The 15,529-nt window shown below is 42.0% G+C and overlaps 1 protein-coding gene across 1 annotated transcript in view; it reads left to right on the top strand.

The window, feature by feature from the left end:
• SLC4A11 (solute carrier family 4, sodium borate transporter, member 11) overlaps window positions 1–15,529 on the top strand; it is a 66,103-nt gene that overhangs the window by 36,974 nt on the left and 13,600 nt on the right. Inside the window, exons 8-14 of the mRNA XM_010580825.1 lie at window positions 5,195–5,320; window positions 6,080–6,193; window positions 7,075–7,207; window positions 7,519–7,592; window positions 12,178–12,427; window positions 13,187–13,293; window positions 14,447–14,615. Of these exons, the coding sequence (XP_010579127.1) occupies window positions 5,195–5,320; window positions 6,080–6,193; window positions 7,075–7,207; window positions 7,519–7,592; window positions 12,178–12,427; window positions 13,187–13,293; window positions 14,447–14,615 (973 nt within the window). The remainder of the gene's footprint in view (window positions 1–5,194; window positions 5,321–6,079; window positions 6,194–7,074; window positions 7,208–7,518; window positions 7,593–12,177; window positions 12,428–13,186; window positions 13,294–14,446; window positions 14,616–15,529) is intronic.

Genomic DNA, 15,529 nt, shown 5'->3' with positions numbered 1-15,529 from the left:
GGGATTTGAGCTATCCAAGTATCTGCACTCCAGACAGCCACACGTGCATCATCAAAGAGCTCTGAATTACAAAGATGCCTTTTTTGAATGGTTGGAGTCTCTAAATCCTCAATCTGAGAAGCATCCTGGGGTTTTGGTTTAGACAGATAAACCGATTAAGGGCAGGGTGATAAATAATAAGGCTTTTCTAGGGCCAGCAAATGTTTTGTCGGTTGGACTTTTGTGGGATTGATTGGTCATCTTCACACGCTGCACAAAGCTGGCCTTTAAATTATCCTTAACCATCATGATTTGGGAGAGGAAAGAAAGGAATCATCTTTTTCTTTTTTTTGGTCCAGATTAGGAACTTGTCTGCTTTGGATTGTGAGGTCTTGTGCATTTTACTGAACGTGCAAGGATCAAGGAAGAGTTTTCTAAACTTTTGGTCCAGGACTTTAGCGATGTGGATGGCTTGTAATAGGTGTCTTCCAGCAGGAGCATCTGAAGATGAACAGTTAGATTATGCTGAACCTAAGAACACCTGTAACTTTTCTTTTAAGTTAGGATTAACAAAATTTGGCACGTAGTCTCCTCTTAATGACTACAACATTTGTTCATGGGATTCTGGTTTCTTAAAAAAAAGTTTGTACAGAACTTTATCCTGATCTTGTCAAATAGGCTCAAAACGTGTGTGTATCAATACTATTACTCTTTAAGACTCAGTTGAACTGTAGGAGCTTCCTGAATATTTTTTTATGTTGAGGCTGGTTTGAATGAAGGAGGGAATTCTGCCTGGACTTAGCTAAGGGGTTTCCTGAAACCCCTTAAAGTTGCTACTCTTATTCTTCAGTGTGTATTTTCTGGTACAACATGGAGGAATAAACACTTAAGAATGTAGCATCTGGAGTGCCCGGGGAGAAATTTGAGGTGCCTGAGATTTTTATGGTGAGCTTTCATGCTGTGTTCTGCTGTATCCCTTCACCTGTTGAGGAGGGAGGGTGAAGGGAAGAGAGGAGAGCTGAGACTTATTCTGTTTCCCCCTGTTTTCCTGGACCCGTGTCCTCAGCACACGGCCGTGGTGGGTGGATAGTTCAGCTGGAGATGTGGATTCCTCCCTGTCCTTGGTCCTGCAGAAGGTCCCTCACCAGCTCCTGAGAGTAAGGCGAGCGCATCTGCAGGCAGCATCCTCAGGATTCGGTGGCCGTGGTTTGCAGGAGGGAGATCTCCAAAGCTCCCTATAATGCAGGCATGCTTAGAAGGAAGACTTGAAAGCACTGGAAAAATGGGATTTGAAAGGGAAGCTTTGTATTCCTGGTTGTCTAAGACAGCACAGAGCTTAAACCTGCTAAAACATTGACTGTGGATTGAAGATTTGGCACATGCCGTAGCCATCAACTCTCCCATGTGGTTGCTTGCACTGGCCACCTTGTTTGGCAGGATTGCGTTCTCGAGGGAGAAGGAAAAGTAAAGGGATTGCAGATAGGCTTTTCCCCTTCCCTTTAGTGCTTCTGCTGCCCTAGATTAGATGATGGGGTAGCTCCTGCATCACTCTGCAGCCCTTCACTCCTAAATATCACCTGGGTGTAAAAGTTCAATGGCCACTTGAAGACTGGCTTATTGGATGCTTTGGGGCATCGTGACCTGGATTGCTTTTGGAGCCTCACTTTGAGCCAGTGGTGGATGGGAATGCATTAAAGATGCATAAAAGCATCTTGTTTTGTCTGAGTGTTTCCTTCCAAGAGACTAGCACTTCATGGGAAATGGGCTGAAAGAAACAAGAGAAAAAGGGAAAGCTCTAAGCCCTAGATTTGTTTCTTCGTATTTCTCTAGTCTGAGCCTATACTTGGCTTCTCTGTTCCAAAATCAGTAAGAGTGGATTTCATTTTCCAGTTAAGTTCTTAGTCTCACTTGTACTGTGATTTACTCTTCACAGGACTTTAGGGAAGATTCATCTTCTGTTCATCTTGAGAAAATTGGGTGGAGTCCAGCAGCTACTAACATAAGTGAAAGACCAGCTTGAGGGCATTAGCAGAAGTTTGTAATGCTTTGAGTTTTTATGGCTCAAAACCTTTCAACAGATATCCTTACTGTGTGTTTTTACCAATGAAAAGTGATTTATTTATTTTTTTAAATCAGGGCTTTAATAGACACATCCTTGCTGCTGTGCTGCAGATCAGTATAATTAAACTTGTTTTGCATTGGATATTTCAGAGAATTGGGAAAGAACATTAATAGTCAGACATTTCATAGAATGTCCATCTGCCTTTTGATTTTTGATTCAGTAAATGTACAATTAGTAGACTTAAGAAGCTCTAGTCCCAGTCTCTGGGTCTTTTGGTCATTAAGTTATTGATGCAGAATACCAAGCAAAGTGAGGCCAGCAATGCTGTAGTTTTCTCTGAAACTCTAACCTTGTCTTTAAAAACTATGACACTTCAGAAATTCAAACAAGTAAAATAGAACTGTCATGTTGATGAACATAATTGCTTCCCATTTCAATGTGTAGATGTACCTTAATTTCAATGGATTGCTTCTGTAATAGTCAGCTACTCAAATTTCACAGCTGAACTGAGAGCTGATTTTTCTGCTACAAATTTACATTGTGCAGTTGGAGTGACACATTTTTCAATGGCTTTATGAGCCTGCTGCAGATGAAATGCCATCATAATGCAGCCCACCTTCTTTTAAATGAAGTAATGTCAGTCTCTGGGTTGCAAATAGACCCTGAAAATGTTTAGCCAGATGTTGACTTTAAAAAGGCAAAAGGTAAATTGTGGTTAATGCTGGATTTTAGTGCTTGTCTCGGGTGAATATCTGTACAAGGAGGCAGTATTTGCTCATGATTTTAACTGTAATTAATGAGTGATTAATCATGTTTGTGAAAGGGTATGTTTAATCTGATGTAGTTACTGTGTCCATTATGAAGTGAATTTTGCTGCCCACCAGAAGGGATTCTTTGCTTCTTGGATCTCATCTGGCTGATTATGGACTGAAGTGCTGCTTTGTACTGGAAGTCTTGGACCCAGCCACGATGTGGCATAAGGACTGCCGTGATCAGCAAGGACTCCTGCTGCTTGCTTTGCAAGGATTGAAGCTGAAACTAAAAGCCATGCATGAGCGTTTTGTGATGCTCTTCAAGGCTTCTTCCTTCTTTCTGTCCTCTCATGCTATGGTTTATCTACCTGAAAGGTTTTTTTAGAAAGCATCTCTTATCACTTCTGTAGCTTTCCCTGCTCAGCAAATGAGCCTTTTCTTTTTTAATGTTAGTTGTTTCTCTGGTCCTGGCTGCCTGTCTTTTCATGAATGATTTCAAAGCTTTTGGGCATTGTTGACTCTGACTGTTCATGTTAGAAAGACTTTTTTTTGTCCAAAAAGCAGTATTCTAGAGTGGTGCAGAGTCCTCTGAACAAGGATGTGACCATCTCTACTTAGAAAACTACCGCTCGGTCCGCTGTTTGCCCTGCCAAGTCTTTCCTTTTCTCTAGAGGTCTTGGCCACTTGAGAGTGTGAGGTAGGAGCCTGCAGCTGGAGATCACATGAGCAAGCTTCATCTGCAAAAAGTAAATTTCAGGCCCTTTGGTTGCCAAGAGTGGTCAGGAATGTGGTCTGTGGTTTCTGAATCTTCACAATAAATTGAAAGGAATCTGCCTTGAAACAGCTGGTCCGATGACTCCTGGAAGGTCAGGCTCATATTTGCATGCTTGAGAAGTCTCTTGTCAAGTTTTATGCCCTGCCCTTTTTTTGAGGATGCTGAGCATCAGAAGTCCTATTTATGTCTGTTCCTCTTGGGTCTGCAAACAGGAACCCTCACAAGGTGTCCTTTATTCATGTGGCTGCCTGTTCATTATGCATCATCTTTGATTTTTGGTTTTTGCATCCTCCTCCTGTCCTTATCTCTGCGCTGCAAATGGTGCAGAAAACAGACGTTAGATAAGATTCCCAAAGCCATTGAGCGATTTTCTTTTTTTCATTCCAGCGATACAGTTAGTCTGTTGTGGCGATGTCCAGATTTTCTCAGTGTTGCGGCAACAGCCTCTAACGCGAAGCCCTCCCTTCTCCCATTCAGCTTGTTGGCTTGTAGCTCCCTCAGCAAGGGACTGATGCTAGCAAAGGTGTAGATGGGCATCTGGGAGCTTAGGGGCAGATGCCTGTGTGGGAGTTCACTGCTCAGGAAGCTTCCAGAAAGGGGAATTGGGCAACTCCCAAGCTTGTCTAAGTGTCTCACAGCAGGACCGTCATCAAGGATGGTGGCACAGGCAGGTTGAAGGCTGTGTCAAGGTTTTCTTTGAAAAGATCCTCTCTGTATCTTCTCTGAAGAGGTTGTTCGTGGAAAAACTTCTGTTCTTGAGCAATATCAGCTGTTGTCATCTCTCATCCTTTCTCCTATGTGATATGAGCTCACTGGGGATGGACATCAGCCTGAAAACAGGAAAGGGAAGGGAAAATACTTCAGAGGCCCTTAAATTCATATTATGACACTTTAATTCTCTTTCTGGCTGCTTTTGTTTTGGCCTGGTGTGTTTTTTCCGATGGTGATGAGAGGGGTGAGTGGATAGAAAAGAAAGAAGCCATTCTTTCAGAAGGGCTTTTTTTTTTTTAAAGCAAAACTCTTAATGTACGCATTGCTGACCCCTTGTGCTATTTGTTTTTGTAAGTCTGCTAGCACTAATTGGCTCGGCATAGCATATTATTGATTCAAGCCTATAACCTCAGGTTTTTTGCCTAGGGAAAAATGAAGTGCTTCATGTTTTCCTGCCCAAGGCGTCATGAGTTGTGAAGACGAGTGATCATCATGAAGCTCGTTAGGGGCATAGTCCAGAATACCTATAAAGTTGGTATTAAAAAGGCAGGGGGTGGGGGGGCTTATAAACCCTAAACTTAGAGTTTCTGCTTTGATCCTCTTCCAAGTTTTGAGGGCTGGCAAAACTGAACAAAAGGCTTCCAGTATTTCCTGTTTTGACGATGCCAGAAATGTCTGTTGGAGCAGTCTGGTGGCATGTTGGTGCTTCTGCTTCTAGTGCCAGATGAACAGAAGAGCATGGTTGTACAAAAGCAAACGTTAAAGACCTATCTATACATTTAAAGTGTGGACTGAATTTCTACTTCTGTCTTTCAGCATTAAACGAACTAATAGTACATACGGCTGATGCAAGTAGGGTTTCAATGCTTTACAAGTGGGCAGTACTAACACGACTTTTGTTATGGTTTACACTAGGTGTTATTGGAAACAACAAAGCTATAGGAAAATACATCACAACTATGATCTTTCTGTATTTTGCCTGCCTCCTTCCATCTATTGCGTTTGGGTCACTCAATGATGAAAATACCCGAGGAGCTATTGGTAAGTTTATCAGTTTTGTGCATCTGTTGTAGGATCCCACGTATTCAAGCTGAGTAGCTCTGGTCACAGGAAATTTTGGTAGTTTTAATTTGACTAGTAGAACACTGTTGAAGGCTTTTCTAATTGTTATGTTTATGACTTTCCTGAGAAGACTAGAAAAATTGAAGACTACTTCAGATAGTATCATCTGACTTGGACTGACACAGATATATGCTACTGTACTTCTAAATGATGCTCACCTTATAACTGTGTAGTTATCTGCACATTTTTCCTAGTACAAGTCCCTGTGCTTTCGATCTGAATTTGATTGCCAGTATCCAGACCACTGGTATAGTGGATGATGCTTTGTCTGTCCCAGTTATGGCCTTGAAGCAGTTCATACTGCTCTTACAGTTCATAGAAGTCTTAGTTGAAATCTTGTCCTGAAGACCTCCACAAATACTGGCTATGTTTTTATAGCTGTTTAAAATAAAATTTTGAAAAACAAAACACAACAACAACAAAACCTGCAAACTGAACAAAAAAAACCCCACCCAGCTTCCATAGTTCAACATCTGGAAACCTGATGGCATCCTAAATTATTGGTACAAGTTTGCTGGCTAAGGGTCGCTTCTTGCTTTCACAACGTCTCACCTCTGTACCCTCTAAGCATTGCTCTTGCTCATTAGCAATTGGCTTCTATGCCCCATGAATGTTCCTTGGTCAGGGAGGTGTTGGTTAAAAGCCCTGTTTGTTTCCATCCTTCCTAATTACTCATAGATGTGCAGAAGACGATCGTCGGCCAGTGTATTGGAGGGCTGCTTTACGCGCTCTTTTCGGGGCAACCTCTAGTTGTACTCCTAACTACGGCTCCTTTAGCACTCTACATTAATGGTAAGTCTGTTAAACTTGTACGTTGGGACCGATGTGATTGTGATTGGTGTAATGGGACTTTGTACAAGAACCTTGCAATTCTAGTAGAGCTTTAGTTGCATTTGTTTAATAAATTAATATTAAAGGGCTGCTTCTGGTGCTGAGGGAGAGGGGAGGAATTCGATTCAGCTTTCTAAAGGAATCATCTTGCATAGAAAAAACACTTTGTGAGAAGAAGCATTCCTTTTGCTTCAAAGACAAAATCTTTTTAATCTGATGGTTTTCTCGTGTGGCTACATTAAACCAACTTGAGGATAAGAGCCTGAGAAAGCTTTTTGTTGGTTGTTTTTTTTATTTTTTATTATTGGTCTGTTAAGGTGTGATTAATAGTTTTCCAGTTACAGCTGCAAGCTGATATTACTGGGCTAGAGGCGTAAAGGAGCAAACTCAATATCTATAGGAACAACCAGATGGGCTATGAGTAGCTCGAAAGGTTTAAGACATGAAGTTTTGTTCACAATGTGGTGACTGAGTAAACATGGTGCAAAAGCATGTATGAGATCCCTTCCTCAGCAGCATCCCAAAACGTCAGCAAGAGCAAATTCCAAGGGCTGATTTTTATGGTCTTGATCCCTAGGAAAGATGCTTTGAGCAGTGTGGGAGAATATTCTTCCAAGTGCTTCTCCCCATTTCTAGTGAAGGAAGGTGATGGGAAAGGGGAAAACAGTTTAAACTGATCCAGTGTTCATCCAGGAGTGTAAGAACAGGGGTTTAATGGTATCTGCTGTAAGCGTGTTGGGGCGTAGTCTTGAAATTGGTTCTTTTTGCCATCAAGCAGGTGGGAATCACAGGGTGGTAATGATAAGAGTTTAACCTGATGTGTGAATGCTTCATTTTTGCAGTCATCCGAGGAATCTGTGATGACTACAACTTGGATTTCAGTGCTTTCTATGCCTGGACAGGACTGTGGAACAGTTTTTTCCTTGTGATGTACTCCCTCTTTAATTTCAGTCTTCTGATGAAGCTCTTTAAAAGGTAGCTATTTTCAAGAAGTCATATTTTGATCAGATTATTCAGCAAATGGAAAAATTATACATTCCCCAAGCTCCTTAATTACAAATTTGCCGCAAAATGTATTTCGCAAGATGAGGCTAGTATCATATCAGCTTATTGTTTCAGCTTGAAAGAAGCTTTTAAAGATTCACTGGGTTTTGTTTCCTGAGTTGGAGTCTAACTAAAATTGGTATATTTTCATGTAAATGCATGAATATGCTGATTTTCCTTTGAATGGAGTTGAATGCAGACTCTGCTAATGGTTATGTTAATTCCTGGTTTTTTTTCCACAGGTCAACAGAAGAAATAATTGCACTTTTTATATCCATCACGTTTGTGCTTGATGCCTTCAAAGGCATTATTAAAGGTAAGCCTTGCAACAAAGTTTTTCAGTGCAGATCTCTGCTTTGCTTCCTTGTAAAAGGGAAATACAAGGCTGCGAATATGCATGATGTTTGCTTGTTCCATGTTCGTTCAGGGTCTTCAGGAAAAAAAGAAATGCATGTGAGATTGAAGCAGCCCTGTGTCAGCAGTTTACCTGGATAGGAATTCTGCATATCAGCTCAAATTTCAGTTCGCTGAGAAAAAATTAGTGTCTGCACTCAACAAATGGAGAAACCATATTAATGTTGCTGTGAAAGTCTTCCCCTGCTACCAGTCTCTTTGGTCCTGGCCAAAAAAAAAAAAAAAGTCCAATTTAAATGCAGTGCATCTAGATCTCTTTCCTTGCTGCGTTATTAAAAACCACACGGAGGGGAGCTGAAAGATGAGTTGAGATTGCCCATTCTTACGTGAGCTCTGAGACCCTTCTTAAATGGCGACATGAGGGCTGCAGTGCCTTCCAGCATGCTCCTAAAGCTTTTCTGCCCTTTCCAGCCACTTGGTCCCCATTTCTGTGTTAAGTTTTAGGTGAGTATCCATGAGCAGCCTTGGGGTTTAATCAATTTCTCTGGTACCTTGCCCTCCTGATCAGGATTGGCAGGAGGCCTTTGTGAAGGTGAAAGGTGTTGGCAGAAATGCCATGTGAATGGCAACCTTTCTCTTCATCCCAGTGAGGAGCTGGCCAAGTCTGCATTCCTTGTTTTTTATGACCTATTGTCCAACAGCCCCAACTTTGGGCTGTTCTTCGAAATCCTTCATGACATACCTAAGCACACTGAGTACATCCCTTTTTCTCAAGATTCTGAGGCTTGGCTTATTATGGTATCTTGACATGCAAGGAGAACACCTTCAAAGAGCAGGTTTGACACTGCAAAGCAATTTGAAGTGAGATACTTCCTCACTTCATTGGAATCCCTGATTTGGCTCCTTGGGCATATGCTTTGATTGTGCGTTCAGAGTGGTTTTTTTCTCTGCAGAACACCTGCATCTTTCAAATATCCTGCTTAGACAAAGCTTCATGAAGGGGAAGCTGTTCTGGGATCCTTTGCTTTCTCCTTGCTTGCTATGTGGCTGTGAGCTTTGCTTAATGGGTACTGCTAGTGCCTTGTTCCGGAGGCATGAGATAGTCTCTCTGTGGCACTTAAGGTGTTCCTCAACAGAACATTCAGTTGCTCTGGAGAAATTAGCAAATGCGAATGTTCACAGTGCTGCTGCAGTAGAGAACTGAGGGGAATGGGGTGCAGGTTAAAGATACAGAAAGCATCTGTTGATCTTGGCTGCCAGACTTTCAGGAATATGGAAGCAATACCTCAGAGTATTGCAGTGGGGACAGCAGAAGATCCTGGAAGTTTATTAGTGTAATTAGCAAATTAGGGTAACTGTCCCTTGTACTTGAAGGGCTGAATTTATAGGAACAATGATAATAAAATCAAACCAATGCTCCACTTGTTTGCCAGCTCATGTTGGCTTCAGCTGAACCTGGGAGTGTTGAATGCATCAACAGATGGGATCTCGGGTCCAGCCGTGTTCCCAGATGCAGAAGGGCACTGATGCTGACAGGCACAGACTTTATCCTTAACCCTCTCAGTGCTCATATTTAAACACAACACCAGTGCAGCTCATGGCTGCATGCTCATCTTTCTTCTTCCACTCCTGTTTTGTAGCAGGAGGTGATGGTTCCTGCTGCCACCTCCTCCTCCCACTCAAAACTTCAGTTGAGCAGTTAAGTAGGAAGAGAAAGCTGGTATCTGCTCCAGGCTGTTAAACATGTCCTGGTGATGGCTAGCCAGGTGACCATGACTTTGGGCTTCCTTAGTGCCAGGGGACATGCTGCTCTTGCTCTGATATATTTTCCTCAGTCTGTTCATAGCCTTGATTTTTTGCAAGGTACTCGTACATGTGCAGGAAAGAAGGGGGGAGGGATGCGATACTGTACAGAGGAATCAAGCAGTGTGCGTTCACGCTATCCTGGTGACGCTTTGTTTTTGCCATGTGGCCCAGCCACCGAAGCTGTGTTTGTTTGATCTTGACATCTGCACTCTGCAGGAAACAGCGGTGAACTGGCTGGAGCAAACAAAGTGAGTTAATGTTGTTGGAGGGAACTTGAGTGCGCACTAAGCTCGAGAACGGCTCTGTTTCAGCAAGGGCACCACCTGCTTTGCTGCTCTCTGAATGTGGGCAACAAGATTCACTTAGCTCTGTTAAAAACAAACTATAAATCTGCAGGAATCAAATACTTTATAGCAAGTACGTGGTGCAGGACGAAGGCCTCCGCTGGCCATCATGGCACATTCTTTTTGCTTTAAGTAAAATACAAGAGTAAAGTCAAGATTTCTTCCCCTATATCCAGGATTGAGTGGAGCAATCCTACCTAGTTTTGAGGTGGGTGCAAACTGAATTGCAGCCTAAGTAGTGTACATAGATGTGATCAGGCTGAATGCAGGTCACCAAAGATGTGCTCAGCCATAATTGTATTATTGCAATATAGCCAGGTGTGGGAAACAGAGAAAATCCCCAAGACCACCGAAAAAGTAACTTCTTACTCGTTCAAGTCCAAATCTAAATACAGAGGCATGTAAATACATTCTGCATAGTTGCTGAGTTGTGTGTGCTGTGGGTTTATCACATGCTCAGTAATTGTGTGTGTCTCTAGGACTTAGGGTCAGCTGAGATGGTGAACAGGCTTTTAGCCCTGGCCAGCTGCTAATCCCCAGGAAATACTGCCATAATCATTTTTATTACGACAAAAGTGTCCTTCAACATTCAAAGCTGCAAACGGCAAGTCCTCCAACAACCTGTTCTGTGCTTGTTTGCAGGTCATGGCAGTGCTCTGTGCCTCAGTTTACCTGTTTGCAAAGCAGGTGTGGGTGTCCTGCCTGGGCTGGACACAGCTGTGAGGATGGAGGGAGGAAATGATAGCAGAGCTTCTTCCGGAGCACGCGATGCAAAAATACGCAGTGCTAACGGAGATCGTAATGAGATTGCCCCTTATTTGGGGGAGAACCTTTCTTGTGCTTTAGAAGTGCAATGATGTCCTCATTTCTGGCTACTGCTGAAGGCAAATTGAAAGGTTAAATCTTGAACTGTAAACCTTCTATGATCTTTAATTTTATATGCAGAAGTACTGAATGTGAAGTATCTGGTCTTTTCTCTTGTGACCTACATGTCCTACTGACCCCATCCACTTGTCGAATGCCCGGACTCCTTTTAAAACATAAGGGTGGTACAAGACAGATTATTACTGCTGTTAAAATGGCAGCATGGCTAAATGTGGGGCATTTTACACCAGGGTGAGCTCCAAACCGGCAGTAACAGAAACTGTGCTTCGGCCAAATTCATGGTGGTTGCAAATACTAATTGTGCTTTGCAAGAATGTTTAAAGTTTGGCTTGCTTGTTTTCAAATATTTAGAATTACAGTTTGTTTTGCCTGCTTTCCCTGTAGCTGCTGCAGGTGGAAAAGCTGAGGTGCTTGGGGTTTTCAGAAACTTGATTAGTATTTGGGGGTGGGGGCAAATGTTACAAGGAACATTATAGCCTAAGCTTCAGATTGTTATATTTTTGTCTAAAGAGGATGGTCCTGCTGTAACTTTTGAGTTTCCCTATGCAAAGTTTAAAGGGATATTTTGACTAAAGTGAAGAAAGGGACTGCAAAGCTCTGATGTGGTGGTTTCCATCCTCCTGTATCTCCCAGTTGGTATGAGGGAGAGTGGGTGCTGCCATCTGATCCCATAAAATGGGAGTACCAGGGCTGTAAAGCCCAACTCCCATCTTCTGGTTTTACTTGCTCCTTGTGGCACCTCAGGCTCTTGTTCCCCAAAGAGGTGAAATCATCCCCAAACCACATTTATATGCTCAGAGCCAGCGAGTGCCATAGAAATGGGAACACAGCTATCTAAATGTTCAAGAGCAAGAGTCTATTTACAACTGTTAATTACTTATATTAATGCTTCTGAGCTAACCTAATACATTTACGGACAGTTCCAGAGGCATTACTGGGTGTTTCACTTGTACAGGTTTACTTCAGGTGCTCTGTAACTCTATTTCAATTTGCAGTGTAAACTTAAGTGTTCTGCCAGGTTTTGCATATCGTCAACACTTGTCTTTAAAATCTGGACCAGCCTTGGAGGAAAAGTAATTACTGTACAATTTGTAGTCTGTGCAGCCTGGCTGCTCTTAAGTTTTTCGGAGATCCTGATAGAATTTGTTTACCAGGCTGCTGAAAGTATACGTGTGTGTATGTATTCATATATTTTTAAGAGCAGTGATTCTAGTGCTAGAAACAAAATCATATAAATAATTAGCACTGGAAGTCTTTACAGTTCAAACATGTTGCTTTAGATCAATTTAACTTTTACCCGTTAAAATAAGTGAAAAATAAATTTGTAAAGTGCTGGCTTTGTAAGAGAAGCAGCTCTCCTGATCTCTTTTCACTGGTTTGAGGGGTAGAGCTATAAACCTGGTGAAGCATAATGTTAATCCTGCATGATCAAGCAAGAACAAACCACTTTATTTTACTTGCTTTGATTGTCACAAACCTATCCTAATGCTTGCCTGTTGGTTGTTTGTACAGTTTTTAAGAAATATTACTACCATGGGCGCGCAGGAGACAGTTACTTGGAAAAAGCACGAACTGATGCTATTCCAAGCCTCGGCATCAATACCACCTTCTTGATGAATTCATCAGTGAGCAGATCCATGTCCCTAGAGAATCAAACAGGCACGCATGATGTGCATTATGGACGTGAAACTGCCGTCCTTAGTCTCATGTTGATGTTGGGTACCCTTTGGCTTGGTCATACGCTCTATCAGTTTAAGAAAAGGTGAGTTACTTCAGTCTTAGAGCTCAGACTACTGATTATTTCATATTACCTCTGAGGAATCGCTAATGGTTTAGATCTTAATTTTGTAACCCAGAAAACTCAGGTGGAACTCTTCCATTAGTGGTGGTGGAAGCCAAAGCCAGAGATGAACTTGGCTGGCCACCTGGAAAATGTTAGCAGCAGAACAAAATGTTCGGTCACTGGACAATGCCCTTCCGTATTTGGTTTGGCGTTGCAAGTGACTTTTCAGAAAGCTTTGGGTGAACCCTGTATTTCTTGTTGGAACTCCTGTAACTCCCCCCAAATAGGCATTGAACTGTTTTGGTGGGCAAAAATCCCTGATGGTGCTGGAAGGTCTACTGGGAACATACCTTCAGTGTGCTCTTGGGATTCAAATGCCCAGCTCTAACTTGGGTTTTACTCCCGTTGCCCTTAAAATTCTTCATTTGAAATGCTTGAGTAAGCAATTAAACTAAAGTGGAAATGAGACACAAATTGGTGCTTGGAGGATGTTTTTCTAGCTTGCATCTTAGTTTCTTGTTTCTTTGTGGGTTTTGCTTATGCATTCATCAACCTTCAAAGGCTATAGATTCCAGAGGATTTAAGGCTGAATTAAAGACTAATTCTTCACTCCGCGTATCTCTTTAGAATTGCGAGATTGGACTGAATTTTCACTTGTTAAAGCATTAATGCTCTCTGGATTGAGTGATTGTCCCTACTGTGTGCGGTTGATGGAAATTTTTTGTCTTTAAATTGCAGCCCATATTTGCATGCGAGAGTACGTGAAATTCTGTCCGACTGTGCCTTACCAATTTCAGTTCTGACTTTCTCTGCTGTGGGTTCCTATATCTTCAAGGAAATTGAAAGTAAGTTATATTTTTATTCTCTGGAATACTGGGGTGTATGAAAAAGAGAAATGAAATCCTAGGAAGGTTTTGCTAAAAAACGGCAAAGTTCTTCAACATAATTTCACAAATACTGCGTGTACCTCCCACGGCCTCAAGAGCTCAGATTTCCTCAATATTAGGTTTAATTCATTCAAAACCGTAATCAAATGAGGCTGAGTGACATTTTTTCTCTAGATAAATTATTCCAGTGTGTCTTTTCATTTCCATGTAATTTAAAGTACGTATCTCTTACAATAAAGAGGATCAACAATTTCTGGCAAAGAACAAAGGGCAGAGTAATTAGCAGGCAGGAAGGGTTGTTGCCTGTCATACAGACGTAGAGTTGATGATCCCAGTCTACCCTCTTTGTCTCCAGTTTACGTTTTCCTAATTTAGGTGAAATGGTGCAGAGCATCTGGGCAGTTCGAAGTTATACAAGGAAATCTAAAAATGAGACACCATTCATTGGCCAAATAGATCAGCTTTTCCATATCAGGAAGCGATAATGGGGACAGGAATTGCATTGTCCTGTGATGACGTGAATGGGTGATGTGAGGAAATGTATGGAAACAAATAAGAAATGGGCTTTTTTCTGTGATGGCCATTCCATCCAGTTGGATTGTAAAATGATGTGTGGCCATGTGTGATTTATCCCTAGTCATGGATTTCTTCCAATGGCAGAAGAGGAGGGGCATTTATACTAAAATGCCTTGCACAGCTTGTTGGGTATGAGGAAGTTTTAAACTACCTCTGTCAGTTGATTAACTGAGCAGGAGGAATATGCTGCTAGGTAGAAATAAGGTTTTCTAATCTAAAATCGCCTTGCATCTGTGGAAAACAAGTTTCCCTCTTTTGTTTTGCTCAAATACATGTAATGCCTCACTAGAACTAGCAGTAGTCTGTCAAATCAGGATGGCAGCCAAGTCCTAAGAGGATGGAGGAAAAAAAATAAACTAAAACAGCCAGACGAGCCTGTCTTGTATGGCCTTCTGGCTCCCACATGCCAGAGCATCGCGCCTGGTTTGCTGCCTCGGTTCCCGATAATTCATGGTGTGGGTAAAACATTACTTGAGTCCATGTGGATGACTGGACAAGAAGGTGCCTCCTAACATCGTTCCCTTTCTCTTTCCAGTGTCCAAATTTAACTACAACCCATCTGAGAGCTTGTTCGTGCTGGCCCCCGTCCAGTCCCTCTCCATCGGGTCAGTGATGAGCGCCATGGGTCTGGGGTTCCTCCTGTCAATGCTCTTCTTCATAGAGCAGAACATCGTGGCGTCACTCACAAATGCCCCAGAGAACAGGTAATACTTTTGGTACTCCTCTTACTCTGTGGAGGGACATCCTCAAGTCTTTTCCCAGCACTGCTTGTCCAAAGCTTGCCCGAGTATCAGAAAAAATATTCAGGACGTGTTCTTCAGAACTTCTCTTGTCACAGATGAAAGTAACTCTACTGCCTAAGTCCTCACCACCCCCCAAACCCAATATTGTGGCAGAGAGTCAAAAGTGTAAAGTGTCAATGAGCTCATCACATCAGCCTGTTTCTTCTTTGCCCACGTGTGAATGTTACATAGATATTTTTTTATAGTTTGAGGTCTGTGGATGTACCTCCAGATATTTAGGGAGTGTCTGACACGTGTGGATGCTTGCACTGCTCTTGCAGTACAGAGAATTTTTTGAAAATGAAAAGTCAATGACCTGCAAAAATGTCATAGTGTGATATGCTGCAGCTGAGCATCAGAAAAGAAGTGTTTGGAGCTGTTAGTCTCCAACTGAAAGGGTGGAAGTGAAGTAAAACACTACTTCTAAAGTCTGATAGGTCTGATTTATGTGCAAGCTTGAGTTGAGATGTTGCACTATTAAAATATTCCCTCTGATGTTTTTTGTGCCAACTGCAATCAGATGTGATATCAAGAATGAACGCATATGACTTTTCCAGGGAAACTACCATGTCTCAGAGGACTCTTTGCTAATGTAATGTGTGGGAGGGTTCTCTCCTTGCATAACGTACATTAGCATTCTCCATGTTGTAGCTGGAGTGACACTGAATTAGGGGAGAGAAGACAAGCCTAAATTCAGTTACGCTAATTTGGTTTTTTTCGACCACAGAATTTTTTTCCTCTTATCTTTATTATATCCCTTTAAGTGTTGCATGAATCTGTAATGTAAGTGGGTCATCTCTTTCCTAATATGAGTTTCTTCTAAACTTTTGGTGTTT

The sequence above is a fragment of the Haliaeetus leucocephalus genome, unplaced genomic scaffold, assembly GCF_000737465.1.
Source record: "Haliaeetus leucocephalus isolate CR32 unplaced genomic scaffold, Haliaeetus_leucocephalus-4.0 Scaffold741, whole genome shotgun sequence".
NCBI classification, from domain to species: Eukaryota; Metazoa; Chordata; class Aves; order Accipitriformes; family Accipitridae; genus Haliaeetus; species Haliaeetus leucocephalus.
This window is presented reverse-complemented; position numbering and strand designations above follow the sequence as displayed.